General features: G+C 62.6%; 4 protein-coding genes and 1 long non-coding RNA gene across 9 annotated transcripts in view; 3 read left to right on the top strand and 2 right to left on the bottom strand.

Annotated features, from left to right (window-relative positions):
• Positions 1 to 2,590: 2,590 nt before the first annotated feature.
• Positions 2,591 to 4,177, bottom strand: Micos13 (mitochondrial contact site and cristae organizing system subunit 13). Its single transcript, XM_003460932.5, has 4 exons — positions 4,002 to 4,177; positions 3,252 to 3,429; positions 3,102 to 3,153; positions 2,591 to 2,821 (listed from the first exon to the last, which is right to left on the bottom strand). Exons 1-4 carry the CDS (start codon positions 4,028 to 4,030, stop codon positions 2,724 to 2,726), a joined length of 357 nt encoding a protein of 118 aa, XP_003460980.1. The 5' UTR covers positions 4,031 to 4,177; the 3' UTR covers positions 2,591 to 2,723.
• LOC106026318 (uncharacterized) lies at positions 4,163 to 5,350 on the top strand. Of its 2 annotated transcripts, XR_001199945.3 has the most exons (3): positions 4,163 to 4,320; positions 4,448 to 4,744; positions 5,064 to 5,350. It is a non-coding gene; the product is annotated as an uncharacterized LOC106026318 (long non-coding RNA). The 2 variants fall into 2 exon arrangements; XR_010040402.1 differs by lacking the exon at positions 4,163 to 4,320 and having other exon boundaries at positions 4,340 to 4,744.
• A 3,093-nt stretch (positions 5,351 to 8,443) lies between these two features.
• On the top strand, positions 8,444 to 9,839 carry Rpl36 (ribosomal protein L36). The gene is made up of 4 exons (XM_003460931.5): positions 8,444 to 8,581; positions 8,755 to 8,849; positions 9,487 to 9,621; positions 9,703 to 9,839. The coding sequence occupies exons 2-4, from the start codon at positions 8,757 to 8,759 to the stop codon at positions 9,790 to 9,792; spliced, it is 318 nt and encodes a 105-aa protein (XP_003460979.1). The 5' UTR covers positions 8,444 to 8,581; positions 8,755 to 8,756; the 3' UTR covers positions 9,793 to 9,839.
• Positions 9,840 to 9,914: 75 nt separating this feature from the next.
• Positions 9,915 to 24,568, bottom strand: Lonp1 (lon peptidase 1, mitochondrial). Its single transcript, XM_003460930.5, has 17 exons — positions 24,115 to 24,568; positions 21,096 to 21,184; positions 19,976 to 20,095; positions 19,623 to 19,854; positions 17,323 to 17,384; positions 16,819 to 16,948; positions 16,429 to 16,512; positions 15,225 to 15,445; positions 14,167 to 14,305; positions 13,377 to 13,555; positions 12,158 to 12,245; positions 11,682 to 11,921; positions 11,282 to 11,422; positions 11,021 to 11,186; positions 10,715 to 10,938; positions 10,468 to 10,632; positions 9,915 to 10,169 (listed from the first exon to the last, which is right to left on the bottom strand). The coding sequence occupies exons 1-17, from the start codon at positions 24,541 to 24,543 to the stop codon at positions 9,987 to 9,989; spliced, it is 2,892 nt and encodes a 963-aa protein (XP_003460978.3). The 5' UTR covers positions 24,544 to 24,568; the 3' UTR covers positions 9,915 to 9,986.
• Catsperd (cation channel sperm associated auxiliary subunit delta) overlaps positions 24,555 to 25,819 on the top strand; it is a 40,643-nt gene continuing 39,378 nt past the window's right edge. For all 4 annotated transcript variants that reach the window (XM_063228791.1, XM_063228790.1, XM_063228793.1 and 1 more), the window contains exon 1: positions 24,555 to 25,173. In XM_063228791.1, coding sequence (XP_063084861.1) covers positions 25,097 to 25,173 — 77 coding nt within the window. In that variant the 5' untranslated portion in view covers positions 24,555 to 25,096. The remainder of the gene's footprint in view (positions 25,174 to 25,819) is intronic.

The raw sequence follows: 25,819 nt of genomic DNA, 5'->3' as shown, positions 1-25,819 counted from the left end.
GAAGTGCAACCGCTGCTCCATACCAACATGCTGGTGGATGGGGCGGACAGCGAGGCCCTCCTGGCCTAAGGGTCCCTTCAGCTGTACAGGACATGTCCCCAGACAGACGGCCCTGGACGGGGCGTGTGTCCTGAGCCACCACAGAGCCTCTGCCCACCGCGCCACCAGACCCTGGTTCCCGACACGGCCCTGCAGCCAGGCCTGGCCCCACTCCCCACTGGGACCCAGGTGCCAGCAGGATGGGCGTGTTGAGGGCCAGGTCCATGCAGGGCCCAGTGCCCTCGCTGTCCCCCTCCTGCGCCTCACATGAGCGCCAGCCCGCGCTTTGCACAGTGCTGGGCAGAGCCCTGGGGGGTGGGGGCTGGGCTCACCCGTGACCCTCCTGCCTCAGCCTCCGAGCATGCTAGCACGGTGTGCACCAACATGGGCTGCGTGTGTCTGTGGACTGGAGGTGCAGTGCTCTCCCGAGGTCCTGGGTGCAGGCTCTGTGCCCCACCCTCGGTGTCACCGGTTCTGCCCCTGGGCCAGAAGGCAGTGCCCACCAGAGCGGCTTGTGGCAGAACAGCATCCAGAGCAGGGCTCTTAGGCCACTCCCAGGCGAGGACTTGGCCACGTGGCACAGCACTGGCCTGGCCCACCACGGCCCTGGTTCTGTGACCAGCACTCCAGTTGGGGGCAGCTTGTTGGTCTCAGATTGCTGTATTAACACAGTGACCCCAAATCCTGTCCCCACCCTGGTCCAAGGCTCCACGATGAATCTGATGCCTCGGGCTGGTCTGGGGGCAGCCCTGCCCCTGGTTCCAGGGCGGCAGGCCCCTCTCTGGGCAGGCGTGGGATGGGGTGAGTGGGTTTGGACGGTCCCCTCCCACCCCCAGCCCCGTCACTTGCTCCCTGCTGCCCGCCAGGCTGAGCCCTGAGGACACAGCGCAAGTCCCAGGCAGCTGCTCCCAGGGGGCCAAGGCACAGCGACCTGCAGGGGGAGGGTGGCAGCCACACGGCGGCACCAGGGCCCTGGAAAGGTGCAGACACCGTGGGTGTCGCGGAGATGCTGTGCCTGGCCCGGTCCCATCTGCGTCGCTGGGAGATAAACCCTGGCTGTCACCTTGTGCTCGACAGCAGGGCAGCCTTGAGAGGGTTGGTCTGCTTTCCCAGGTCCTTACCCTCCAGGCTGTCCCTGCCTCTGGCCCAGCCTGGCACCACAAGTGCCAGCCCCTCCCACATCCCAAGGCTTAGGACTGGGCTGTGAGTGTGACTTTACCTGCCCAGGGACGCACGCTGCTAAGCTGGGCGGGCGACAGTGGGCTGCGTTGTGTGTGGAGCCCCAGAGCATGCTACCACGGGGCTGCAACCCTAACTAAGCCTTTTCTCACAAAGCCAAAGTGGGAAGCCAGGCACAGCGGCGCACACCTGTCATCCCAGCACTTGGGAGGCCGAGGCAGGAGGATCGCTGTGAGTTCAAGACCAGCCTGGGCTACAAAGGGAGCTCAAGGCCGGCCTGACTGCATAGCGAGACCCGGCCTCAACAGATGGGGGAAAAGCTGGGGATTTAGCTCAGCGGCATACGCCCCTGCATAGCAAGTGCGAGGTCATGAGTTTGATCCCCGGTACCAAAAAACAAACAAAAGACAGGGAAAAAAGTGGGAGCCACACTTGGAAACGTGAACTTGCGCTCCTCCTGCCGTGCCCAGCCGGAGCGGGCTCTGTGTGGCCAGGCAGGTCTCCGTCCTCTCCCCTCGGGGCTTGGTGCCCCAGCTCCTCGGAGACCCTCCTTCCGCCCTTACTGGAGCCTGCTCCACCCCTACAAGTGCCCAGCAAGGATGGGGTGGCCCGCAGGTGACAGTAAACACGACGGTCACGCTCCTCAGGGATGCAAGACAGGCACTGCGGGTGCCCTGCTCCCAGGCCGGGCCAGGGGTTCCCCTCGGCTCCACAGCTTTCACCAGGGAGCTGAGGGCAGAGTCGGCTGTTCTGGGGAGCTACCCGGGCCGCAGATTAGGGGAGCTCCGACCTGAGGCCCTCGGAGCACTGAGCAGAACAGGGCCATCGGGCTGCGCTTGTCCGGGACAGGAACCACCCTGAGCTCTACGCTCTGGGCTGTGTCCCCAGCTCCACACCAGACAGACAGACACAGACAGAATCACTTTCCAAAGAAAAAGAGCGAGCACCGAAACCAGGCACAGTGGCACACACCTGCCACTCCAACACCTCGGGAAGCTGAGGCAGGAATGCACGGCTGGGACCAGCTTGGGCCACTTGGTGTCAAATTAAAAACGCGGGGGGGGGGGGGGGGAGCGCCCGGGTTTGATCCCTAGTGTTAAAAAAAAAATAACCTCTGGGCTCCTGCCCAGCTGGATGCCAGGGAGGCTCCAATTCTGTCCCCTCCCCATGCATGCTGGGCTCAGCCCCCAGCAAAAAGTTGAAGCCCCAGGCTCAGTCCTCCCTGGGACCCCAAGTGCTATCTGCAGACTCAGGGGCCCAGCGGCCTGCTGTGACTCCCCACAGTGTCCACAGCCAGACGACAAAGGGGCAGTGGCCTGGGGCCAGGAGCCCAGGCCCTGCCACTCCGCCCGCGGCCAGCACACAGGCGGGAAACACTGCCGAAGTCCTTTATTGGTCCGCCCAGGCCGGGAGCTGCCCTCGGAGAGGGGTGCCAGTCCAGAGTCCTGAGTCTGTGGCGTCCCTGTCCCCAGGCTGCCAGGGCCGGCGTGGCCCGCAGGGACCGGCTATTTGGTGCGCTCCTTCACAAACTCCCAGCCCTCCTTGGAGTACTCCTGGGCCTTGCTGGGCGCTGCCGACAGGGCCGACATCACTTTGATAATGCCTGCGGAGGAGATGCTCGTGGGGCTCGGCTCCCCGCCGGGGCTCCACCCCTTCCCCCCGACACAAGAAAGGGACCAAGCCAGCATGCAGAGGGGTCATCGGGCACAGACGGCCCAGGAGGCCGAGGCAGGAGCACTGCCTGAGGTTCGAGGCCAGGCCGGGCTGCAGCGAGAAACCCTGATCAAAGCCCCAGAGAAAAGGAACAAATGGCCAGGAAGCAAGAGGGCAGCCTGCGGGGTGCTGGGGCCCCCCAGGAAGGAAGAGGCGCGGGGCCTGCCTACCTGAATTCCAGGACTCTCGGATGGGAAAGTGAATCTTTGGAGGGGCTGGGAGCTGGGGAGAAAGGGGAGCAGGGGCTGGTGACGGGGAAGGCTCCCCAAAGGCGGGGCGCGGGGCGCAGGACTGCACAGCGGGCCTCGCCCAGCCGGTACCTGGGGGAGCTGCAGGCCCGTCTGCCGGCACACGTACTGGCTGAACTGGTACACGGCCGGCGGGACGGCCTCCTCCGCCCGCCGCAGGGCCGCCTCGCTCTTGTCGCTGGGCCCCAGCAGGTCCTGGTCGTACACCAGGTAGACGGCGCCCCCGGCCAGGCTGCCCTTGATGAGGAACCTGCAGACGGGGCAGGGCCGCAAGCTCAGGGCACACGCCGCCCGCCCTCGCCCCCGGGCGGCCACGCAGGTCCGGGAGCTCGGCGGGAAGCGCGGGCACCATCCCTGGGGCTCACAGCGCTCGGCAGACACTGTGCAGGGCAGAGCCCCTCACTTTAGCTAGCAAACTGAGGCCAGAAGGCGGGCAGGGAGCCCCCCGAGGTCCCGCGGGAGGGGAAAGTGACCCCGGTCTCCGAGGGCCTCGCGCGACCGGCGGGGTTCTCTCCAAGTGTCCCGGGGCGCTCTCCTGTCCGTCCCTCCGCTGTGGGACTCGGCGGGCGTTCCCATTTCACATACGCGGCCACTGAGGCTCGCAGGGCTGCGGCCGCAGTGGGTCCGGCGACAAGGGGTCACGGGGACGCAGGAGGCGACTCGGGACCTCAGGAAGCCCCCCGCCCTGAGTCTCAGCTCGCTCAGTGCGCCGCGGGATGCGGACTAACACTACGGGAAGGGCAGAGAAGCAGGGACCTAACCACAGTGGGTGAGGGCCAGCAGGAGGGGCTTCCCTCGTGGCCCGCGCGGCGCCCCACGCACCTCATCAGTGACCACACTCGGGCCACCATGGTTGCTCGGCTCCACGCGCAAGGACACTCAACTCGCCCGCGACTTCCGGTCGCGGGGCAGCAGGGGCCTCTGGGAAGTGTAGTCTTCCTTATCTGCCGCAAAGGATTCTGGGGGTGGCAGTCTCGCTAAGGCTCTGAGATACAGCAGCAGCCTGTGGTCGCACTCCAAGAGGCTTCTGGGAAATTGCGGACCACTAAAAACGTTGCCTAGGAAACGAGCAAGCCAAGCAAGCTCTGGTACGCCAGGCATTCTGGGCAATGTAGTCCATCTTGACTCGGTAGCATGAGAGGTAAGAAACTGGACTGAAGCCTAAAGAGAACCCAGAAAGATGGCAAAGGCCAAGAGAGCCACCCGCCAGCGCGAGAGACCCGGGGCCCAGAGATACGATGAGCAGCCTAGAGTGTGTTTTTACACAGCAACGCAAAGGCGAGATTGTTCCGGGAGACGGAGCCTACGTCACGTGGTTTGGATTGGGGCGGTGCTATCGGGGGCGTGGCCAGACTCAGACCCGGAAAATCAGACGGACGCGGTTGCCTGGCAACGCCGGAACTGAGTGAAGGAGCTCGTGGCCCGCGGAGTGGGTGAGTCGGGACCTGTAGGAAAGGCGTGATCGGAGGGGTCCTGCGGGCAAAGAGGCTGGAGGCATGTTCGCGACCGTCCCAGGCCCGGGCCTCGGCCCCCTGGACGGCGGCGGAAACTTAGTCATGAGTGAGGTGAGTGCGCGGTTGGGGGCGCGCAGCGGGTCACCACCTTCTCTGTGTGGACAGGATTTGGCGTCCCCCATTCCTCCTGCTTTCTGACTTGGCCGCTTCTGCCACTCACCCCCCCCCCATCTATTCATCCGTCTGCCTGTCCGTCCATCCCCCCATCCCGACCCACCTCCCCCGCTGTCCTGCGGTGGCCGGCGCAGGGCGGGCTGGGAAGAGGACTCAGCGAGGGCTGGGCATGGCTGAGGACTTCGGGCTTCCGGGCAGCCCAGAAAGCTTCAGGGTCGGGGCTGGCGGTCAAACAGAAATCCTGACCTAACTGCAGCCACTTCGGGAAAGCTGCAGTCATTCTGCCGCCGAACTCAGCTAAATTATGTGATTCGTCATCAAGCCGAAACGTCTGTGAGTGAAACGCAGCTTTGCTACATAGGCACCTGTGGTCATCACAAAATATCCATCGCACCCTGGCCCCCAGGAAAGCTGATCTTGTTCATGTAATTTCGGTTCTCCACCTTATAAGAAAGACAGGCTCTCTGTGACTGCCATCTCGGACTTTGGCGATTACTCCTTTGGGGTCCGCTAGCGTTAATAAAATTTCCTTTCTCCTCCTGAGCTCCTGGCTTCTGTTGATTCAGTTTCTCCTGCAACAGTGAGGGTTGAGGGTAAACAGGAGGGCAAGGCCCAGACCCCCTTGGCCTGGGTGGGCTGGGTGAGGGTTAGGGGCTTCTTGGTTCTGTTGGGTCCAGGAGGAGATCCACACAGGCTTAGAGCTGGGAAGCCCGGGCAGACTGCTTGCCACAAAAATCCCTTCTTCCTGACCTAGAGGAAAAGCTGGTGGACTGTGGAGGAAAGGCAGGGCTAGAAGGGAGGGTGAGAAGGGGGGGCAGGATGAGGTCCAGCAGGGAACCCTTGGGGCACAGAGGAGGGGACAGTGGGATCTGAATAACACCGTAGGGAGAAGCCGAGACGGCCTCTCCTTGACCTGTGTACTTCAGAGGACAGAAACTCCAAGATGCATCCCATGGCCCCTAGAAGTTGTAGCATTGCTCTCTGGTTCCTTCTCCCGGAAAGAAAAGAGCAAATCAGCCTCACAGCCAAAGTCACAACATGACCCCAGCAACCGGGCACCTCTGTGTCCACCCTGGCCCAGCCTCCGGGTCCACCCGGTCTCTGAGTGTCCACACACAGCCGTGTCCCTGGCACTGTCCCCTTACGCTGCACCCTTCCCTCACGGCACTCCATGTCAGCCTCCTGTGTGTCTGGGACAGTCTGGGGACAGTTTGAAGACCTAGTGGTAAAGAAAAAGTACATGCTTTCGGGCAATGCTGAGTCCTAAGATAGTTCCAGGCTCCCAAGTTCCAGCATTAAAGGAGAGGAATAAGGTAGGAACGAGCCCTAGGAAAGGGCAGTCAGGGCTGGGATGTGGCCCCCTGGCAGAGCTCAGGTTTAGGAAGAGCTCATTCTTGCACTGAAACTGAAAAGAAAGGAGAAATGCTAGTGGGGGAAATCGTTCCCAGCAGAAGATCAGCCAGTGCAAAGGCCCCGGAGCCGGATGGTGAGGGGTTGGCTTGGGGAGACAGCGGAGTGCCTCTAGAGCCATGAAGGTGCAGCTTCTCAGCGGGGCTGGGAGCTCTGTTTTTCGCCTACTACTGACCTAGGCGAGTGCTGACCTCTGCCCAGGCCGAACCCAGTTTCCTGGGATCTCGCCTGTAGGGGGCGCGCGTGCCGCACATCGGTCGGGCTCGGGCGCGGGCGAGTGTGCTGAGCCAGCTGGTCTGCCAGCAGCCTGAGCGCCCGGTTCGTGCTGGCGGCCAGCACCGATGCCCTGAAGCAGACCTAAGCTGCTCAGGTCCCGCTGTATGGCCGGGGCTTGGAAGAAGGAAAACGGGCCGGTTTGGAACCCCTGCCGTCATCCCGGCTTCCTGTGTGGCCTAGGGCAACTCACTAACCTCTCTGAGCCTGTTTCTTCTTTGCTACTATAGAGACAACAGAAGCATCTTCCCATGGTTTATGGGACTGTGCCAATACAGGAAAGCAGGAGAATCCCAAGTTCAAGCCCAGCCTGGGCAGGTTGGGAAGACCCGGGTTCAAAATAATAATTTTTTCAAACGAGCCGGGATTTGTGGCTTATTGTGAAGGCCACATTCAATCCCCAGGACCGATGGAGTGGGGGAGGAAGGCCAGCGATCTGGAGATGTGTGTGAAGCTGCCTGAATGCTAGATGTTGCTGATTGGTTCAATTAAACATCCATTGCTCAGAAGAGTGGAGGGGCTCCGGCTGGAGAGACCCCGGCAGCACTGACCTCCACCTGGTGGGGACCTGCCGGAAGCTGGGCGTCCCCCGGGCCTTCTACATCGCAGTGGACACAGCCTCCCCCTGGGCGCCCCAGCACGCAGTGCTATGGACACACCGTGTGAGGGCGGGCCGGCCTGGCCGTGGGGTTTGGTGCTGCTTCTCTGAGGGCAGAGACGGTCCTGGGGCCACGTGGATGGTGAAGCCTGCAGGACCAGGACATGGGGCCGAGCCCTTCTCGCAGAACCTCGCAGGGGATGCGGCCTCAGGGACCTGCAGCGAGTGGCCGGTCTTTCTGGGCCATGGGGGCTGGGCTACCGCGCGTTGACTCTTCGGCGGCGGACAAACAGGCCTGGAGCTCCCAGGTCACGCGCTGGCTCACGCCCCGGGCTTGGCCCTGCCCATTTTGTTTCAGGCCACGCCCCTCCTGGTCCAATGCTCCGCCCTTAGTCTTAGTTTGCCTTCTCGACTGGCTGTGAGCCACCGAGCTCCGCCCCTTCTGAAGCCTAGGCACTGCCCCCTCCATGCTTGTGCGTGTCTAAACTGAACCTCAGCCCTCCAACCCCTCCTCTTATTCTCATAGAGCATGCACCGTCCTCAGGCCTCGTCCCATCTCGCCCTTGGCCCCGCCCCGTGTTTTATCTGCTCCTGGAGCCCCCTCTTGGGGCTGGCGCAGCAGGGATCCCGGCAGCCTGGACACTGGGGCCAACAGAGACATCAGATAGGGGAACCTAGGAGGAGCAGGAGAGAGCAGGTTCTGCCTCCCGTTTCATAATAAAATCCATTGTCCCTCATCTGTCTTATTGGTTTACATTTCAAAATCCTTGGGCCTTCCAACTCAAAGGAGCCAGAATTCTCAAGCCCATTTCACAGATGGAGAAATTGAGGCTGAGGCAGAAATAGAACTCAGGAAGTCAGGGGAATGTGCTGGGGGCGGGGTGCATGCCTGCCATCTCAGCACTCTGGGAGGGTCCTGGGTTTGAGCTCCAAATGGTGAAGCACTCCTGCTATAGAAACTCCTGTGCTTTTGTTCTTGCCTTTATCTGATTCGGTTTTGTGGGGTCCCATCTCTGAGCTCTCTTAAATTCACCTCACCTGCCACCAGGAGGCGCTGTAACACACCTGCTCTCTGAAATCAACCCTTGTCACTGCAGGTTTTAGTTCATGGCACATACTGAGCTACACCCCCAGCTAGGTATGCACGAATGTACGTCCCTATGTATATGTATCTGTTTGCCTACAGACAGTCGCACTAATTGGTAAATAGTCCAGTTGACGCCGCTGGCGCAGGGTCAGCGAACAAGCGCCGAGAGTGGAACTCAAATTTTTATTCCACCCTGAGAGAAGCCCCACAGGGTCCAACTCGCCAGGAACGGCACGATTCTAACACGTCCTTTTGCGCATGTCCAGCGCTCACAGGCAGCTCCCGCCGCCAGGGGGCGCCCGCGAGCCTCGTGCCGCTCTAGGCCGCGCTTCCGGCGGTGAGTAGCTATCCCAGAGTTCCGCGCGGCCCCGGGCCTTCCGCCGCCGCCACCGTCGCAGAACCGCAGGTGAGTGGGCTCTCGCTCCTGGCATCCGCTGCCATCCAGGGCCCCGGCACTGCGGTGCGGGTCAGCGGGTGGCCGGGTGCGACGAGCGAACCCGAGGGAGCCGCGGGGCGGGGTTCCGGGCAGCGGGGACCGAGCCTGAGCTCAGCGTAGCCCTTCGTCCCCCCGCTTCCCAGCCATGGCCCTGCGCTACCCCATGGCCGTGGGCCTCAACAAGGGCCACAAGGTGACGAAGAACGTGAGCAAACCGAGGCACAGTCGCCGCCGTGGGGTGAGTTCGGGGTTCGGCGGGGTCCCCGGGAGGTGGCAGGCGGGAGGACTCCAGGAAGACGGATCGCTGCGCGGGGCGCGCACTGAGCGACACCGGGGCCGACAGGGAGGGCGCAAGTTTGGGACTTTGACGTACGAGCAGGAGTTTGCTCGGCTCGCCAGGAGCTGACCCGAGGTCTGATTTGTCGCTTTTCATGGGCAACTCTGACTCCGGCCGCCGGTGCGGGGCAATGCCCACGGCGCAGGGACTGCGCCAGCCCTGATGCAGAGTTCGCGCGGCTGCTGTCCTGCCGCGGAAGCTCTCCTCGCTTTGGGGTTTTATTACTTTTTAACTTTGTGTCCTTTTGAGATGGGGTCTGTCTGTGTAGCCCGGGTTGGCCTCGAACTCACAACTCTCCTCCTGCCTCGGCCTCCCGAGCGCTGGGGTGAGGGGATGCGCCCAGCGCCCGGCTGTAGCTCTGGTTCTTAGGGGCCCGGGGGTGCGCTCTGGCCTCGTGTGCTGGACTTCAGCCCCGCCTTAGCCCCGGGCCCGGGCCTGCCCGGCTGAGGTCTGGTGCAGGCTGATGCGCTGCAGCCTCTGCCCGGAGCGCAGCCCGGGAAACCGAGGCAGCAGCCCGCTGACCCGCCCTGTCCCGCAGCGCCTCACCAAGCACACCAAGTTCGTGCGGGATATGATCCGGGAGGTGTGCGGCTTCGCGCCCTACGAGCGGCGCGCCATGGAGCTGCTCAAGGTCTCCAAGGACAAGCGGGCGCTCAAGTTCATCAAGAAGAGGGTAGGTGGGGGGGGGGGTACCGGCGGGGCGGGCGGGCAGGCCGGCCGGGCTGGGGTGACAGCGCCTCTGTCCCGCCCGCAGGTGGGCACGCACATCCGCGCCAAGAGGAAGCGCGAGGAGCTGAGCAACGTGCTGGCCGCCATGCGCAAGGCCGCCGCCAAGAAGGACTGAGCCCAGGAGTGAGCCCGGAATAAAGCTTTGCTTTGCGGGAAGGGAAACCCCTTGTGCGTGTCTTCTGTCCCCGACGCGCCCACTCGCCCTCCGGGGCACAGACACAGGCGCCAGCCGCCCGGTACCAAAAATGCTTGCTTTACTCATGATTCAGCTCCCTGATTCAGTCCGTCCGGTCCCCCACCCCTCCCGCGTCACCGCTCCACGGCCAGGACCTCCGCGTGCCGCTCGGCCCCGGGGAAGGCGATCTCGAAGACCTGGGCGTAGTGGGTGACAAAGTGCACCTCCAGGCCCTCAGTGATGAAGGCCGCCAGGTCGTAAAAGTCCTTCCTGTTCTCCTCGGGGAGGATGATGCACGTGACGCCGGCGCGCTTGGCCTGGGGGCGCGGGACGCTGGCTCAGCGCAGGCAGCAGTGACAGCAACAGTGGGGGAACGCCAGGCGGCCCTGCACCACACCCCCAGCCTCCCGCTTGGGCCAACTGAGAACACTGGTCCCTGGCACCATGCACGGGCGGCCCCCAGGTCCTGTGCCTGGACCCTGCATAAAGATAGCGGCCAGGCAGAGGCAGTGCGTCACCCTGAGGGGCTGCAGGGCCGGGGGCAGGAGCCAGGGGACAGCCCTGTCCCGTCTGTCACTGCTGTGCCCTGGTGGCACTGGTGACTGGGACACTCACCGCGATCATCTTCTCCTTGATGCCACCCACAGGCAGGATCTTGCCCGTGAGGGACACTTCGCCCGTCATGGCCAGGTCCTGCCGCACGGGTTGGTCCAGGGCCAGCGACAGCAGGGCAGTGACAATGGTGCAGCCAGCACTGGGCCCGTCCTTGGGGGTGGCGCCCTGCGGGGAGCAGCAGGTGTGCGGCTGTGTTGGGGCACAGAAGCGGGCGACGGGTGCAGGGGGCGGGTGGGGCGCGGCTGACCTCGGGCACGTGCAGGTGGATGTGCGAGGTGACCAGGAAGTCGTTGTCCAGGTCCCGCTGCATCAGGAAGGCGCGTGCAAAGGTGTACGCGATGCGGGCGCTCTCCCGCATCACCTCGCCCAGCTGCCCGGTCACCTCCAGCGTGCCGTCCTTCTTCTCCCCGTCCTCCCCGGCCCTGGCCCGCGGCCGCCTCAGCGAGGTCTCGACAAACAGCGTGGAGCCCCCTGGGGAGGTGCGGGGCCCTGAGCCACCGAGTCCCCGGCACCCGGGAGCTGGCCCCGCACCGCCTGGGCAGCGCCCACTCACCCATGGCCGTCCAGGCCAGCCCCATGACCACGCCGGGTGGCGTGGCCCCGTACATGCGCTCCACCGTGAACACCGGCTTGCCCACGAAGTCCTGCAGGTTGGCGGGCGTCACCTCCACCGCCTCGGCCTCGCCGCTCACGATCTTGTAGGCCACCTTGCGCAGCACCTGGGCAGGGCGGAGGCAGTGGGCGGTGGGCCGGGTGCAGGGGCAGCGGGGGCAAGGCCTGCGGTGCGGCGCGCGGGCGGGCAGGCGGGGCTCACCTTCTCCACCTGCTTCTGCAGGTTGCGCACCCCGCTCTCGCGGCAGTACTGCTTGATGAGCAGGGTCAGCACGGCGGCCGGCAGCCGCGCCCGGCCCTCGTCCAGGCCGCACAGGGCGCGCGCCTGCGGCACCAGGTAGCGCTGCGGGCAGGGAGCGGGCTCAGCCTCCGCCCACCGGGGTGCCACTCACCCGGGGCTGAGCCAGCACCCGCGGCCCTCGGCCTGCCGCTGAGGCTGCGGGCACCTGGACGGGCACAGGGCCACACGGTCCCCCACACCAGGGCTGGTCCCCGCCCTGCCCTCCTGCACCAGCGCTCGAAGCTCAGCCCTCTGGGGAGTCCCGAGGGGCAGGCTTGGCCTCCCAGGCCGGGGACCCCTAGAGCCCTGCCCGACCCCCCACCTCGGCGATGGCCAGCTTCTCCTGGGCCACGTAGCCCGACACGTTGATCATCTCCATGCGGTCCCGCAGCGGCTCGGGGATGGTCTCGGTGACGTTGGCCGTGCAGATGAACAGCACCTTGGACAGGTCCACGGGCACGTCCAGGTAGTGGTCCAGGAAGTTGGCGTTCTGCTCGGGGTCCAGCAGCTCCAGCAGCGCCGACGACGGGTCCCCCTGGTAGCCGCGCCCAATCTTGTCCACCTAGGACAGTGGCGGGGAGACCAGGGCTGGGGTCACCACCTCACGCACCATCCCTGCCAGCGCTGTGGTGCTGCAGTGGCTCCTCTGGTGCCAGGGTGGCACCCGCTGGGTCCCCACGAGTCTTTCCTAAGACGGAGCTTGCTAAGTCACCAGGTGGTCCCTGCTGGGGCGGCCCTCCCGCCCAGGCCCGAGGCTGGGCTGAGGTGGGGGACGTGAGGGACCCGCGCGAGGGCTACCTCGTCTATCAGCACCAAGGGGTTCTCCGTCTTGGTCTTCTTCAGGCACTGGATGATCTTCCCCGGCATGGCGCCCACATAGGTCCTCCTGTGGGGGCCAGGATGGGTCAGGGGCCCGAGCGCCCTGGCACCTGTGTGCCACAGAGACCTGGTGCGCTACCCACCCTTGTTTCCCGTGTGCCTGTGCGTAAGCCACTGCTCAGGCAGACAGGAACCAGGACATGTGGCGCATGCCCGAAATCCCAGCCCTTGGGAGGCTGAGGCAGGAGGATCACTGTGAGTTCAGGCCAGCCTGAACCTCACAGGGACTTTGAGACCACCCTGAACTGCAGTGAGACCCTATTAAAAGACACAGCAGAAGGCAGAGAGGGAGTCTGATTCATGGCAGAAAGGCTGTGTGCGTGGGGGCCCATGTCAAGCGCTGCTTGTGGGGTGGATGAGCCACTAAGTCTGGGTCTCTATGTGTGTGCACATGTGTGTGTAAAGACCTAGAAACAGCCTCTGGCCAAGGAAGGTCTGGAGTGGGTGTCAGAAGCTGCAGCAGGCCAAGCAGCAGAGCACAGCTGTGCAAAGGCCCTGGAGCAGCAGAGCCTGGTACGGTGCAGGAGCGGGGGGGCGGGAGGTTGTGAGGGCCCTTGGGCTGCAGGAGGCCCTGAGCTCTCACCCAGGGAGGTGGGGACCCTGGAGGGCGGAGGGGGATTCCTGGCTGTTACCCTCATGATCCACTCAAGCCCAGCTGTGAGCTTCCTGTCCTCTCCTCCCTTCCCCAGAGGTCACCTCAATGCCAGGGGCACCCACTACTTTGGAAGGTGCTGAGGCCTCTCCTCCCCGCCAGGGCGGCTCTGCTTCAGCTCCTGGACGCAGAGGGGCCTGGGCCTCACCACAGGGAAGGAAACCAGACAGGAGCTGAGGTTTCCCAGCTGGCTCGATGCTGAGAGCCAACCCCACCCCTGGTCCTGGGCTGGCACCCAGCCGACCGGGCCACAAAGCCACACTGAGCTCCAGCTGGAACACAGGGCCTGGGGTGGACTCCAGGAACAGGAGGTGAGCGCAGCCCCATGGAGCACCTGGGTTCAGCCAGGCCTGACGGCCACCAGCACCGGGTGTTACAGCTCTGTGCTCTAGCGAGTGGAGTCGGGGCCAGGGCACGCTAAGAACAGGAAAGCCTGCCGGGGAGGCCCAGGTGGGCAGGCAGGGCGGGAGGGGACGCGGCACGCACCTGTGCCCCTTGATCTCGGCCACGTCGGTCATGCCCCCGACGCTGAATCGGAAGTACTCTCGGTTGAGGGCGCGGGCGATGGAGCGTGCGATGCTGGTCTTGCCCACGCCCGGGGGGCCGTAGAAGCAGAGGATCTTGCCCTGCGTGGAGCGGCGCAGCTGGCTCACAGCAATGAACTCCTGCAGGATGGGCAGGGTGAGGGCTGTGCCCGTGCACAGCCGCAACTGTCCAAAGGGCCAGGCTCGTCCCCAAGGGGCCACCAGAGGCAACGCAGGCCCCGGCCACAGCAGGGACAGGGCCCACAGAGCCCACCGGCCTGGCCCCACTGGCCTCTGCCACCCTGCCCGGCTCCTGGGGCCCCAGCATGACGTGGCAGCAGGGAGGGGTGGCTGTGGTTCCCAGGGGGCTGCAGGAGTCCCCAGGCTGTGACCCCGCTCAGCATCTAAGCCCTGGCCTCATCCCCAACCCTGGCCTGCGACCCCACATAAACCCAGACTGTGACGGGCTCTGCCCCGTGTGTCCAGCCCAGTCCAGCCCAGGGCTAAGGACACGAGCTTGTGCTGCCCAGCGGGGGCCATGCGCCCCTCGGAGCTCACGCACAGGAGAGGTGATACCTGAAGCCCTGGATCCTGGCCCTGGAGGACAGCCCTGGGAACAGGGCCCTCACACGGTGGCGAGGATGGGAAGGGCTGCGAGGCGGGGACCTCTCGGGCATTAGTGGCTTGGTGACATGAGAGCCGGCTGCACGCGCCCTGCCCCAACCCCACCGTGCGCTGCGCGGCAGCCTCACCAGGATGCGCTTCTTGACGTCCTCCATGCCGTAGTGGTCCTCCTCCAGCACCGCCTGGGCCCGCCTCAGGTCCAGGTTCTCGTTGCTGTGCCTGCCCCACGGGATGGACGTGAGCCAGTCCAGGTAGTTTCGGGTGACACTGCGGCAGGACAGACAGCCGGTGAGCAGGGGCTGTGCTGGGGCCACCACTGGCTCGGCAGGGCCACACCTTGGGCTTCTCGGGGCCACCAGACCCGCCCCCGAGCGGGGCCTGGCACATGCCGGCAGGGCTGTGTACTAGGCTGTGCTTTCTCTCAGGGCTGAGAGCCACTACGGGGCGCCTGAGGGAGCCAGCGCAGTGACAGGCCGTCCAAGAACATGCGGCCACCAAGGTCACTGTCTGGCCTGTGGGACGCAGCAGGAAGGCCAACAGGCCCTGGATCACTCAGGCCGAAGGCCGCACAGAGGGCTTGCTTCAGGGCGACACGACATCCCTGTCAAGGACACTGATGGCCGAGCCAGCCCTGGGCTGCAGGCACCTTGGGCTGCCCTGGGGAGACGGATCCTGGCTGGGCAGCAGTGCAGGGGCCGCGAGCATCCTGGGGACATGGGGTGCCTGGGACCTCGGGACAGAACCTGTTGCACTGAACAACACAAACCCTGCAAGGCTGAGGCAGGCACATGCTACAGGGCACTGTCCGAGCCCTAGTGGCTGAGGTGAGGGGAACAGAGCGCCCCAACCCCTGTGCACACAGCACCCCACGACGGGGGGGCTCTGCCAACAGGCGGAAGACCACGGGGAGCCGGAGTGCAGTGGAGTGTGCCTGGCATCCTGGAGGCCAAGGCCAGCAGATGGCACCTTGGGGACACACCATTTCAAAAGAAAACAGCCTGTGGCCCAAGCATGGCTCAGCACACACGAGGCCTGGGCCCATGCCATGTTATCTGGGTCCCCCTAGCTGGGTTCTCCCGGGCGCAGCCCACGAGGATCTGCGGAGCCCAGTGGGAGGCCCCTCAGCTGCGCCAGGAGAAGAGCGGTGACCGTGTGTGCGCGAGCGAGGTGCCCGCCCGGCGCTCACTTGAACTCGGAGGAGTGGTTGTCCAGCAGCGCCAGCTTGCTGAGCTCCTCGTCCACCACCTCCATGACGTGCTTGGGCACCACCAGCTCCCGCAGCCGCTCGCGGAACTTCTCCTCGATGGCGTCCTTGTCGTCCTTCTCCAGGCCCAGCTCCTTCTTGATGATCTTCAGCTGCTCCTGCAGCAGGTACTTGCGGTGCGTCTGCTTGATCTTCTCCTCCACCTGCGGGCCGGGAGGGCCAGCGTCAGGCCGGGGCGGCCGCGTGTGAGGCCTCTGCCCTGCCGCCCGCCGTCTCCTGCCCGCCTCCCTCTGCGGCGCTGGGCCGGGCCAGGGCCGGGCGGGTCACTGAGCTCCAGCCCCGCATTCCATATTTTTCAGACAGTCCCACTGAATTGTTGGGCTGGCTTTCAACTTTAGTCCCTCCTGCCTCGGCCTTCGGTAACTGGGGCGAAAGGTGTGCGCACTGTAACCTGCCGCCGCCTCTGTCCAGCTGGGACCCATGTCTTCCCCCAGCACAGGCCTTGCTACGGCAGTCACGGGCCTGGACGCTGGGGGAGGACCTGCTTCCCCTGGTGATGACAGTGCGGGGCCTCCTCTGAGGGAGGGGCGCAGCAACAGGACACTGGGGCCCCCACTCCAGGTCACTGGGGTGCATCTGTCCACGGCCAAGTGTGCTAGATTTGGAACCGTCTTAAATAAAGCCTAAAGGGAGAAGTAAGTCACGTCTAGAAAGTGCTAAGAGCGGACAAGCCGGGCTGGCCACAGAACGCTCAAATCCGGCAAGTGGGCCTCAAGGGTGGCGGGCAGCAAGCAGCGCCTCCCCTTCCCCGACTGGGTCCTGACTCCCAAGACGGTCGCTAGGGTGACAGAGGCCCACAAATGCCCTCCTCGGGATCGGACAGGCCTGCGTCCTCCCTGGGAGCACTGGGACACCAGGACGCAGTCACAGGTCCCCGCCTGGGTCTCAGCACCCAGAGCCTCAGCGGCTGAGTCCACGGGGCGAGAGGGAGCTGACTGAGGGGCAGGAGGATCGCTGGAGCCTGAGTCGCAGATCATCCTTCGTGAGGCGGTTAGACCCCAGCTCGAAACACAGACTACAGATGGCGAAGCCCTTGGCACTTGCAGGGGGTCTCGAGGTCACCAGTGTGCGCTGGACTCCAGGCCCCGCCCCCAGGACCCAGGCCCCGCCCCTTCCGCCCCCTCACCTCCCTGCCTAGGCGCTGCTGCAGCTTGCTGAGTTCAAACTCCTTCTTCAGGAGGGACAGCGCTTTGTACAGCCGCTTGGGGATCTATGGAGAGGGATACAAGAAAATGAGGGGCCAGTGTCTGCGCAGAGCAGAGGGCACCTACACTAAGCTGACCCCGCCACCCCACGTCAGCCACAGCCCACAAGGCTGCCACCCTGGGGGACCCGCTGTTCAGAGTGGCTGGGAGCAGGGGGCACTCACACACCAGCCCAGGGCCCCACAGAGCACAGCACGATGCCGCGCATGCGGGGTGGCGACCATGAAGCCACCCGGAAGCAGGGCAGACTCCTGCGCATCACACCGGAGACGTGCTAGGTCGCTCAAGCCCACCCGCGGGGCCGCACTCACGTTGGTCTCCTCCAGGACGTCCTGCAGCTCGTGGGACTCGGCCCCGGTGAGCGCAGCGCCCATGTCACTCAGGTAGATGGGGTTGTCCACCACCCGCTGGCCTGCCTGCATCATCTGGAGCACCGACTCTCTGTGGGGTACAGAACGGGGACATGGACGCTGGACACCACCCCTTAGGAACCCGGGCCCTGGTGTCCTGTTCCCTGGTGGCTCTGGGAAAGGCCCTGGGGACACTGGTGGCAGCCAGCTCTGCTGCCTGAGGCTTCCGAGTTTAGAACCGGATGGGACTGCTCCCTTTGTGGCCCCTGCCCACCAGGCGACAGGGTGACCCTGTCATACTGTCTCCCCTGTCCCCCAGCTGCTGGCAAGGCAGGCTTCGGGCGTGGGCACCAGGACGGAGGTCTCCCACTGCAGAGGCCGGGACGCGCACCCCGGCCACTCGCCGGTTCCCTGCCTGCCAGGACGGCGCCCCAGGGAAGCCCGTGCCCGGCTGCGGACTCCGACCTGTACAGCGGGTTCAAGGCGATGATGTCCCGGATGGTCTTCACGATCTCCGCGGTCAGCGCCTGGGGAGCGGACAGGGCGCTGTCACAGCACCCCTGCAGCCCCGCCCACCACGGCCTGCCCTGCTCCCCACTGAAGCCCAGAGACGCGAGGGGCAGGGCCACAGCCGCCAGGGACCAAGAGTGAAGGCCAAGCTGTCAGCTGAGCAGGCTTAGGAAGGAGGGGGCTGCCTTCCTCCCCTCAGGCTGCCAGGCAAACGCTCACCTCGGAGCTGCACCCCAGCCCTTTATGTCTCACCCGGGGGCCTGCGACCTGGCCTAAGCCGGGCCGGAACTCGTGACCGCCCCATGCAGGCTTCCTCATGGCTGGTGGAAACCCAGGTGCGATGCCTTTTGGAAAATGAATGAGGTGGGTGTGGATGCCTCGAGCTGGGGCACCGATGTGCCTGGAGTGCGAGTGGCTCAGGCATAATGTAGCCAGGAACCCTGGCAGCTCGCTGTGGCCACATCGCACACCTGAGCAGGGCCAGCTGGGCGACTCTCCTGACAGAAGGGCGGCCCTCTGCACTAGGGAAACCTGGCCCTGGCCCCAGTACTGATACGGCCGGGCTGGCTGGGGTTTTCGTCCTCTGAGTACCTTTAAAGGTGCAGACGTGTAGCCTCTCAAGCAAGGTGACAGGACACTGTTTCTCTGGCCTCCCCAACTCCCAGAGAACACGTGTGAGCCGGGCAGGAGGGAGAGCCAGGCTCCATCCACAGTGTCGGCTGGGCTCAGCCTCGAGGTCGGAGGCTGTGACTTCCCAGGGAATAAAAACTCGCACCGCAGACCCGAGGCGCTAGGTACCCCTGGAACGGTGCTACGCGGATCTCTTTCTGCACAGCCCCTCTCTGGTGCTGCAGAGGTGACCCCAGACCCCACCCGGCCCAGCACACTGCACACTCCCCGCCACCATCACAGTCGCTCATCCCCAATCACGCCCCTCCTCAGCACCGGGGCGGCCTGGGTGGTGGCCTTTGTTCCAGTTAACCTTTACCCCAGCTGGGCCTAGGACCCCTCTGGCTCGTACGCCTTGGTGTCCTGATTCTCACTGTGGATTGCACTGGAACTGGTAGGTTGGAATTAACTCGCTAAAATCCCACAAACTTTCCCACAGGATTATAACTATAAGCTTCCCACACCACAGCAAGGCCTGGGAAAGGCTCTACACACCCCGAAAGCACCTGCTCTGGGCCTGGCCCTGAGCTGACTCCTCATAGGAACCAGAGCCAGTCAGTGGATGGACTGGCACCTGCCTACCAAGAAATCACCTGTCATCCCAGAGGATCACCAGGTCTAAACCCAGCCTGGGAAAATTAGTGAGACCCTGGCTCAAAAATAAAGAGCAGCCAGGCATGGTGGATACGCTTGTCATCCCAGCACTCGGCAGGCTGAGGCAGGAGGATCGTTGCCAGTTCAAGACCAGCCTGGGCTACACAGTGAGCTCAAGGCAGCCTGGACTGCACAGCGAGCTCCTGCCTCAGAAAGGCAAAAAATAATTATTTAATTAATTTTTTAAAAACCAGAGCGTGCTCACAGCCCTTGGGGTCTCGGAGGCTCACCACGGCACCTGAGTCCCCTCGATGCAGGGCTCTCGTGGGAAACGCTACAGCCTGCTGCCAGGGCAGCAAAGTCTCAGGGAGCGCTCTGCATCAAAATTAGTTAAAACTGAATGAAGTGTCCATCCCTCTCCCTGGCCAGCCCAGGTTACTGAAGCTCCAAAGCCACTGAGGGCTGAGTGTGCAGGACGGTGAACGGTCCCCAGCAGGCAGGCCTGGCCCCAGCAGGGCCACGGCAGACACTACAATCTATGGCGCCCATCCCCACCCCCAGGTCTCTCCTGGCAAAGGCCCACGGTGACCCCAGGGGGCAGACAGAGCCATTGCCACCCCTGGCATGTGCCCCTCTGGGAGGCGGCTGATGACACTGGGCACATGCCAAGGGGCTGATGCACTCTGGGTCCTTGATTGCAACCTGGCCTGTCCAGTCACATGGAAGGTAGGACAGCCCAGGCTGGGCAGCAGGGGCCAGAGACTGTGGTGTCCCCAGCTTCCCCACATAGGGAAGGCCCTGGAACAGGACCAGGAACTGCCCCCTTGTTCCCTCCGTCAGGAACAGCAAGAGCCGGGCACCGCCTCGAGCTCCCAGGCCCAGCCCTCCTAGACTGAGAGGAGAGGGTGCCAGGTGTCCCAGGAGAGCCCGGCGCTCAGCTGTGCCCAAGTCTCTCCCTGGTGGGGCCCTGCAGGGAGCTCCTGGTGACTTACTTTCACTTCTTCTGTGACCTGGAAATCCTCGTGGACCACGTTCTCCACCTCTACCATGAGCACCTCGCCGGGGCCCTCCGAGGCCGGCTCCTGCCCCACCTCCCGCGGGGGCTGGGGGCCCAGCTCCTCCTCCGACTCCTTCTTCCCCCGCTTGGCCTTCCGGCGGGGCTTTTGTCTGCTCTCTGGCTCGGCCTCCTCGGGCTCCACCTCCAGCTGTCTGCTGATATGGATCCTGGTGGGGGAGCAGGGCCCAGTGAAGGCCAGGGCTGGGGACCCCAGGTTCTGATCACTGCCACGTGGAGGTGGCTCCCGCTGGCAGCCCACGCCAGGCCCCCTGGTGGCCGCCCAGGCACCTTCTATATCCCGTGACGATCATGCGCAGCTTGTCCCCGAGGTCCTGCAGCTCATGGATCTGGGCGAAGGTGCCCGTGTGGTAGATTTCATCCAGGCTCTCCACCACGTCGGACTCATTGCTGAGGGGCAGAACACGGAGATGTGTTCGGTGTAGCCGCGCTGGGCACATCGGGACGGCCCGGGTGGAGGGTGAGGAAGAACGACCCTGACAGCCACCACTGAGCCCACGGGCAGCCTCCAGGGCTCTCGGCCCGTCACCAGGGCACAGTGTACACAACAGCCAGCTCCCTGCTAAGTCGGCCATGAGAAAGGCACCCAGGTGGGACTGGGTTTCTTGCACTCCTTGTGACAGTGCCTGCTTCGACACAGTCACTTTGTAATCTGGAAGTGGGACGAGCAGCCATCTGGAGTCGGGGTGGACAGCCCTGCAGCCCGCTGTTCACCTCGCCAGCTCTACTCGGAAGCAGCACAGGGGCACCCGAATTCTACTACCGTGGGGTCACCTGCCCCACCTGGACAGTGCATGGGGTTTCTCCTTTGTGGTCGGGGGACAGGACGGGCAAGGCAAGTGCTCGCCGCAGAGCAGTCACTCCAACGCGTGGAGTTTAACACAGGAACTCGGTTGGGAAAGGAGTCCCACAGCCCGAAGTCGGTGGCAGGCAACCGGGCGACGCTTCTGGATTCCCAATAGCTCTATCAATGCCCGAGCTCCGCCTCCTCCCAGGTCATCGAGGTATTAGACCCTTACAGGAGCAAACCCCACTGTGAACTGCGCGTGTGCAGGATGCAGGATGCAGGCCACGGCTCCTTAGGGAATCCAGGGTCTGGTGACCCCAAGTGGGGCTGAACTACCGAAATATTACACCTCACAAATGCATACTAATAAAAGGAACTAAACCATCTCCTGCCACATGTGTGGCGATCAGTCCTGTTGCTTAAGGGGCTGGGGACCACTGATGTAACACACGGAGCAATAACCCCCATCCTCAGAGTAAGGGGGCTGCCCGGCTGGAGGTCTTTCCTGTCCATCACAGCAAAAAGCTCCCAACTACTCTGTAGTCCAGCACTCTGGTGAGAAGGGTGGCTTCGGTGGACGGAGGGAGGAAAAGTGACACTTACTTGTCATCTCTCTTTAGAAAGACGCCGACATACGGCTGGGCAAGTCGAACCTTCCTTCTGAGCAGCTCCACCAACTTCTTATTTTTAACCTAGCATGACAATGACCCCAAAGTGAAACGCAGGGTCCAGGGTCCAGCTGGGAATCGAGGGTGGCTCTAGAGTTTTCCAGACCATTGTCTGGGGACAGTCTGACCTGGGACACTAGTCAACATGATCTGGGGAACACTGAGCTGGAAGGCAGGATTATCTACTTAGGTTCCTCTCTCCGTCCTAAAGAAAGCTCAAAGTAGACAAATAGCCAGAAACAAGCACCTGGTATCCCTCCTACAGCTGGAGCATAATGACTTAAGTCTGGTGTTGCCGTGGTACTGGGCGCTGAACCTAGGGCCTCTGCACTGAGCTGTCTCCCTGTCCTTTTTAATGTTTGAGACAGGTTTCTAAGTCACACGAGCTGGGCTGGAACTTGCAATCCTCCTTCCTAGCCTCCCAGGGGCCTGGGATGACAGGTGTCTACCAGCTTAGAATGTTTTAGTTTGAAAACCCAAACCGTTCTGTTTTCATTAACCTAAGGACACCACTAACTGTGTAACTCCACAGAGCCCACCTCCCACACGGGTAACTGCTGCTAATCTTCAGACGAAACTATGTCCTAACCACACTTGGGTGCTATTCATTGATGTCCAAAACCTGTAGGATAGCCACGTGTGTGGTGCCCACCTGTCATCCCAGCACTCGGGAGGCTGAGGCAGGAGGATTGCAGTGAGTTTGAGGCCATCCTGAGCTACAAAGTGCGTTAAGGCCAGCCTGAACTGCGTGGTGAGACCTTGTCTCAAACAGACAAAACACAGAACAAAACCACCCTGGTCTAACAGAACATTCTCGATGTTACTTGAGGCAGGCTCAGGGCTGGTGCTGTCTTCCAGGCCACGTGACACTCTTAAGGTCAGCTGACCTTTTTCAAGTGTCTGTTCCTTCCCAGGCCAGCCTTACCTTCTTTTTGGAGATACTGGGGGCTGGATGCAGGAGTAGTCTACCACTGAGCTCCGGCCCCAGCCCTTCTGAAGACGGGGTCTTCCCAAGTTGCCCAATGCTGGACTTGAACTTGCAATCTTTCTGCCTCAGCCTCCCAAGTGGCTGAAATATGAGGTGGGCACCACCATGCCCACCTCCCTGGGCCAATCTTCACCGACAGCCCTTAAACTCTGATGGGAACAGGAATCACCAGCAGAACTGGTTAAAACTGTGGGCCCCACCTGTGAGGTTCCTGATTAAGGAGACCTCAGGTGCCGAGAACAAGCATTTCAAACAAATCCACAGTTGGTGCTGAGGAAGGGACTGCACAGTTGGCGTTTAAGCCGCTCCACCACGGGGGCTCTCCACTTACATCTGGGAGCTCCTGACACTAAGGATGTACTGCACTTACGCCGGGAAGAAAGCCCAGCACATCCAACTGAAGGATCCACTACCCACTACCATGAAATGTTCAGTAAAGCCACTGCTCCCTACTCCAGAGTCACAGTAAGGTCAGCCCACTACTAAATCAATAAAGAGAGCTCTGCTAACAGGTTCAGAAACATTTATTGGCTCCAGAGGTGTCCCATTTCCCCACAGCCAAGAACTAAAAAGGGTGTCCTAAGCACCTGTCTCCCCGCCCTACATACAGTGCGTTCTTTTCTATCACAAAGCAAGAAAAACAGCAAAGCCCATGGGCTGGCCTCTAAGCACTACCAGCATCACTCACCGCACCTTCCTGGCTAGCCTAAAAAGACAGGCCCTCTAAAAAGCCACCTCGGTGCAAGGGCCAGTGTTAGGGGCACCCATCTCTTTCCAGGGCTGAGGACCAGACCTGAACCGCCCCAGCCCCGGATGCCTTGGCTGGGAGGTTTAATAGGATTGCCAGAGAGAAGCAGATCAGGAAATGAAGGCGGACCAGTCTGGCTCCAGTGTCAAGCACAGCAGCACCAGGGGCAGGCCCTGGGCACCTCGGTGAGCACACTGCAGTGTGGGAGAAGGGGCAGAGGGGGCTGCTGGCCCTGCACACTCCTGGCTGCTGCCTCTCCAACGTGTCCTTTCCCTGGCCTTGGGGATTTATTTAGCAGAGGGTGGAGAGAAAGAGCCAGAGGGTGAACACAGAGGCTGACGCACTGTGTGACCTTGTTTGCACAGTTCCCTGTTCACTTTCCTGTTTTACAATCTTTAGTTTCCACAGGAGATTAAAAAAAAAATTCTTTTTGTTTTTCAAACACAGAAACAAGGTGGAGGAGAAGACGACTTTCCTCTGAAAGTTCACACTTCTTGCACTCACAGATTTCTCCCTGTTACATCACCCTGTCTCTTCCCCTCCCCCTCACAGCTCTTACTCTGCCAGGATCTTATTGGTTCAGTTTCTTCCACCAAGCCAACAAGCTTCCCAGGCCCAGGGCTGTGTCTGACTTGTTTAGCACTGTATTTTCCACGCCTGTTGCACGGTACAAGCTCACAAACACTGTACTGAAGGAAAGATCACGTCCTCCTCTTCCCACCTGTTTCCAGTCTCCAACACCGTTCCCTGCTAGCTGATTTCTGGCAGTGAGATCCAAGGGTAAGATGTTATCTCTGGCATCTAGGTCTCTGACACACGTCTAGCAGTCAAAGACATGCTTGTTTAAGGAAGGAAGGACTCCACGTCCCAACAGGCTCTCAAACTGTCTTCCGAGGGAGTGTTGCAAGACGTTTACAGAGACCAGCAGCAAACTAAGCGGATGCCAACACTGACTCTGAGCCCGCCGACTTCTACCACCAGGACTCTCAAGAGGACAATCCTAAGTGCATCGGGCTCAACTCGTCGCACCTGATTCTAAGGGTCTGAAGTGGGGAGGAGGAATTTGGCTCCAGCGCGCCAAGCCAGTGCTAAACAGACAAGGATTCGAACTCGAGACACTGCGAGAGTTCGTCTCTGATAAAGTCGTGAGGCACGAAGGCGCTAGCCTGGTGCTGGCAGAGGTGGGGAAACTGAGGCCGAGGCGGGGGTACTCATTACCTCGACAATCTTGATAAAGCGCGGGAACACAGGATTGCGGCTGATGGCGATAAGCGGCAAGTGCGGGAACACGTCCGGGATCGTCATGGGCGTGAGCGCCGTAATGACCGGGCCTTCCCCGCCACCTGTGCCGCCCCCTACGCCCCCGGACCCCTCCTCCGAGCCGCCCTCGGAGGCGTCGTCGCCTCCAGAGAACGCCCCACCGCCGCGGGTGTTCGCCTCCCATATCCCTCGCCACTGGCCTGCGGTGGCCGGTCCGCGGCCCCAAAGCCCCCAAGGAGGTGTGGCGTCGCAGGCCGGCCGGCCTCTCGGTATCCACGGTCCAGCCGCAGTCGGGAGCCGCCCCCCGGCGGCAGCCAAGAGCGGCCGCCGCAGCGCCCAACACCGCGCCGCGGCCCAAAGACGCACGTAACCTGCGCTCGCCGCCATGGCCCGGCCATACTGGCGGCGCACGGCATTGATGTCACTTCCGGCCTCGCGCTGGGCGCACGTGACGCCAGGCACGTACCGCGGCCCGAGGGGGTGTGGCTGGCGGCCCGGACATCGCATTCTTGTCCCCTTCGGGTCACGTGGAGCGCTGTGGGCATGACCAGCCCCACTGGAGGAGTACTGCTACAAACTCAACCTTTGGAAACTTGTGGGCAACCTTTGCCCACATTTAGGTTCGCGGGTGGAAGGAACACACACTCAGGACATGTAGGAGGGTTCGGGCTTCCCGGCAGACAGCACGCGCATGCTCACACTACACGGTGCACGGGTGGCCGTGTGCGCATGCCCCGGCTCCGGCCCAACCTTGGGGCGGGCACGTTTTGGCTTCTAGGGATACAACTGCGCATGCCCGAAGTTCATTAGGCACCGAGTGTGAGTGCTGGGATTTAGGACTACTCAGTGCGCAAGCCCAAAGTCTGCACCGCGCATGCCCAGCTCGTGCCGTGATGCTGCGGCGGTTGTTTGTGTGTGGATTCTGGAGAACCCGAGATAGATGCGGATGTTTATATTGATAGCGGTGGCGGTGGACGTGTGGCTGTGGCCGCTGGTTGGAGCTCAGCCACTGTGCCGGTGGGACAGCTCTCCCTGCCTGAAAGGGGCCTGGCTCAGTCCCGGGCTGAAGCCGTGGAGGCTTCGCTTTCCTTATTCTTCGTGGGCATCGGGTCCCTGCTTCCCTGGCGCCCGTTCCTCCGTGGAGGCACACTTCCACTTGGGGACCTGGGCCTGGCGCCTGCCCTTCGTGCTCCACCCTAGGCTTTGCCCTGCTGTCCACCGACAGGTCCCTAAATGATCCGATCTCGTCCTTGTCCTCCCCGGCTCTCCGAGGGAAGCCAGCCTGCAAATCCGGGTTCCTCCCGTAGCCCGCAGCCCCTCTCTGCCCACATCTGGGGTCGGGTTAGCTTCTACCAGGAGCTGTGCTGTGCATTTAGATCCCAGACTTGGTGACCACTCGAAAAGGACTCTGGGTGTTGCCAGGAGGCACCTGGATCTGAGAACCCTGGTCTGACCCCTCGGTCTCGGGACTGCAAGCTTGTCTCACCCTGTGGTACCTGGTTATCTTTTAAAATAATGCCAGTACTGGCAATTGAGCCCAGAGCCTTCACACCGAACTATATAGTCAGCTCTTTTTATTTTTTTTTTTTTTACACTTTTTTTTTTCTTTTTTGTTTTTATCGGTACCAGGGATCGAACTCACGACCGCCTGCTTGCAAGGCAG

The sequence above is a fragment of the Cavia porcellus genome, unplaced genomic scaffold (assembly GCF_034190915.1).
Source record: "Cavia porcellus strain 051 isolate PalLab524CR breed Dunkin Hartley unplaced genomic scaffold, mCavPor4.1 scaffold_17, whole genome shotgun sequence".
In the NCBI taxonomy this organism is placed as follows: domain Eukaryota; kingdom Metazoa; phylum Chordata; class Mammalia; order Rodentia; family Caviidae; genus Cavia; species Cavia porcellus.
This window is presented reverse-complemented; position numbering and strand designations above follow the sequence as displayed.

Excerpts from the sequence above, each read along its gene's own strand:
- Rpl36 (XM_003460931.5), top strand. The coding sequence starts at position 8,757 with ATGGCCCTGCGCTACCCCATGGCCGTGGGCCTCAACAAGGGCCACAAG. Across the intron at positions 8,850-9,486 it reads GGCACAGTCGCCGCCGTGGG|CGCCTCACCAAGCACACCAA; the intron begins GTGAGTTCGGGG and ends CCTGTCCCGCAG. Across the intron at positions 9,622-9,702 it reads TCAAGTTCATCAAGAAGAGG|GTGGGCACGCACATCCGCGC; the intron begins GTAGGTGGGGGG and ends TCCCGCCCGCAG.
- Micos13 (XM_003460932.5), bottom strand. The coding sequence starts at position 4,030 with ATGGTGGCCCGAGTGTGGTCACTGATGAG. Across the intron at positions 3,154-3,251 it reads CGGGCCTGCAGCTCCCCCAG|CTCCCAGCCCCTCCAAAGAT; the intron begins GTACCGGCTGGG and ends CTTTCTCCCCAG. Across the intron at positions 2,822-3,101 it reads CCGAGAGTCCTGGAATTCAG|GCATTATCAAAGTGATGTCG; the intron begins GTAGGCAGGCCC and ends TCTCCTCCGCAG.
- Lonp1 (XM_003460930.5), bottom strand. The coding sequence starts at position 24,543 with ATGGCGGCGAGCGCAGGTTACGTGCGTCTTTGGGCCGCGGCGCGGTGT. Across the intron at positions 11,922-12,157 it reads CCTTGGTGCTGATAGACGAG|GTGGACAAGATTGGGCGCGG; the intron begins GTAGCCCTCGCG and ends CCACTGTCCTAG. Across the intron at positions 10,939-11,020 it reads GCTGGCCTGGACGGCCATGG|GGGGCTCCACGCTGTTTGTC; the intron begins GTGAGTGGGCGC and ends GCACCTCCCCAG.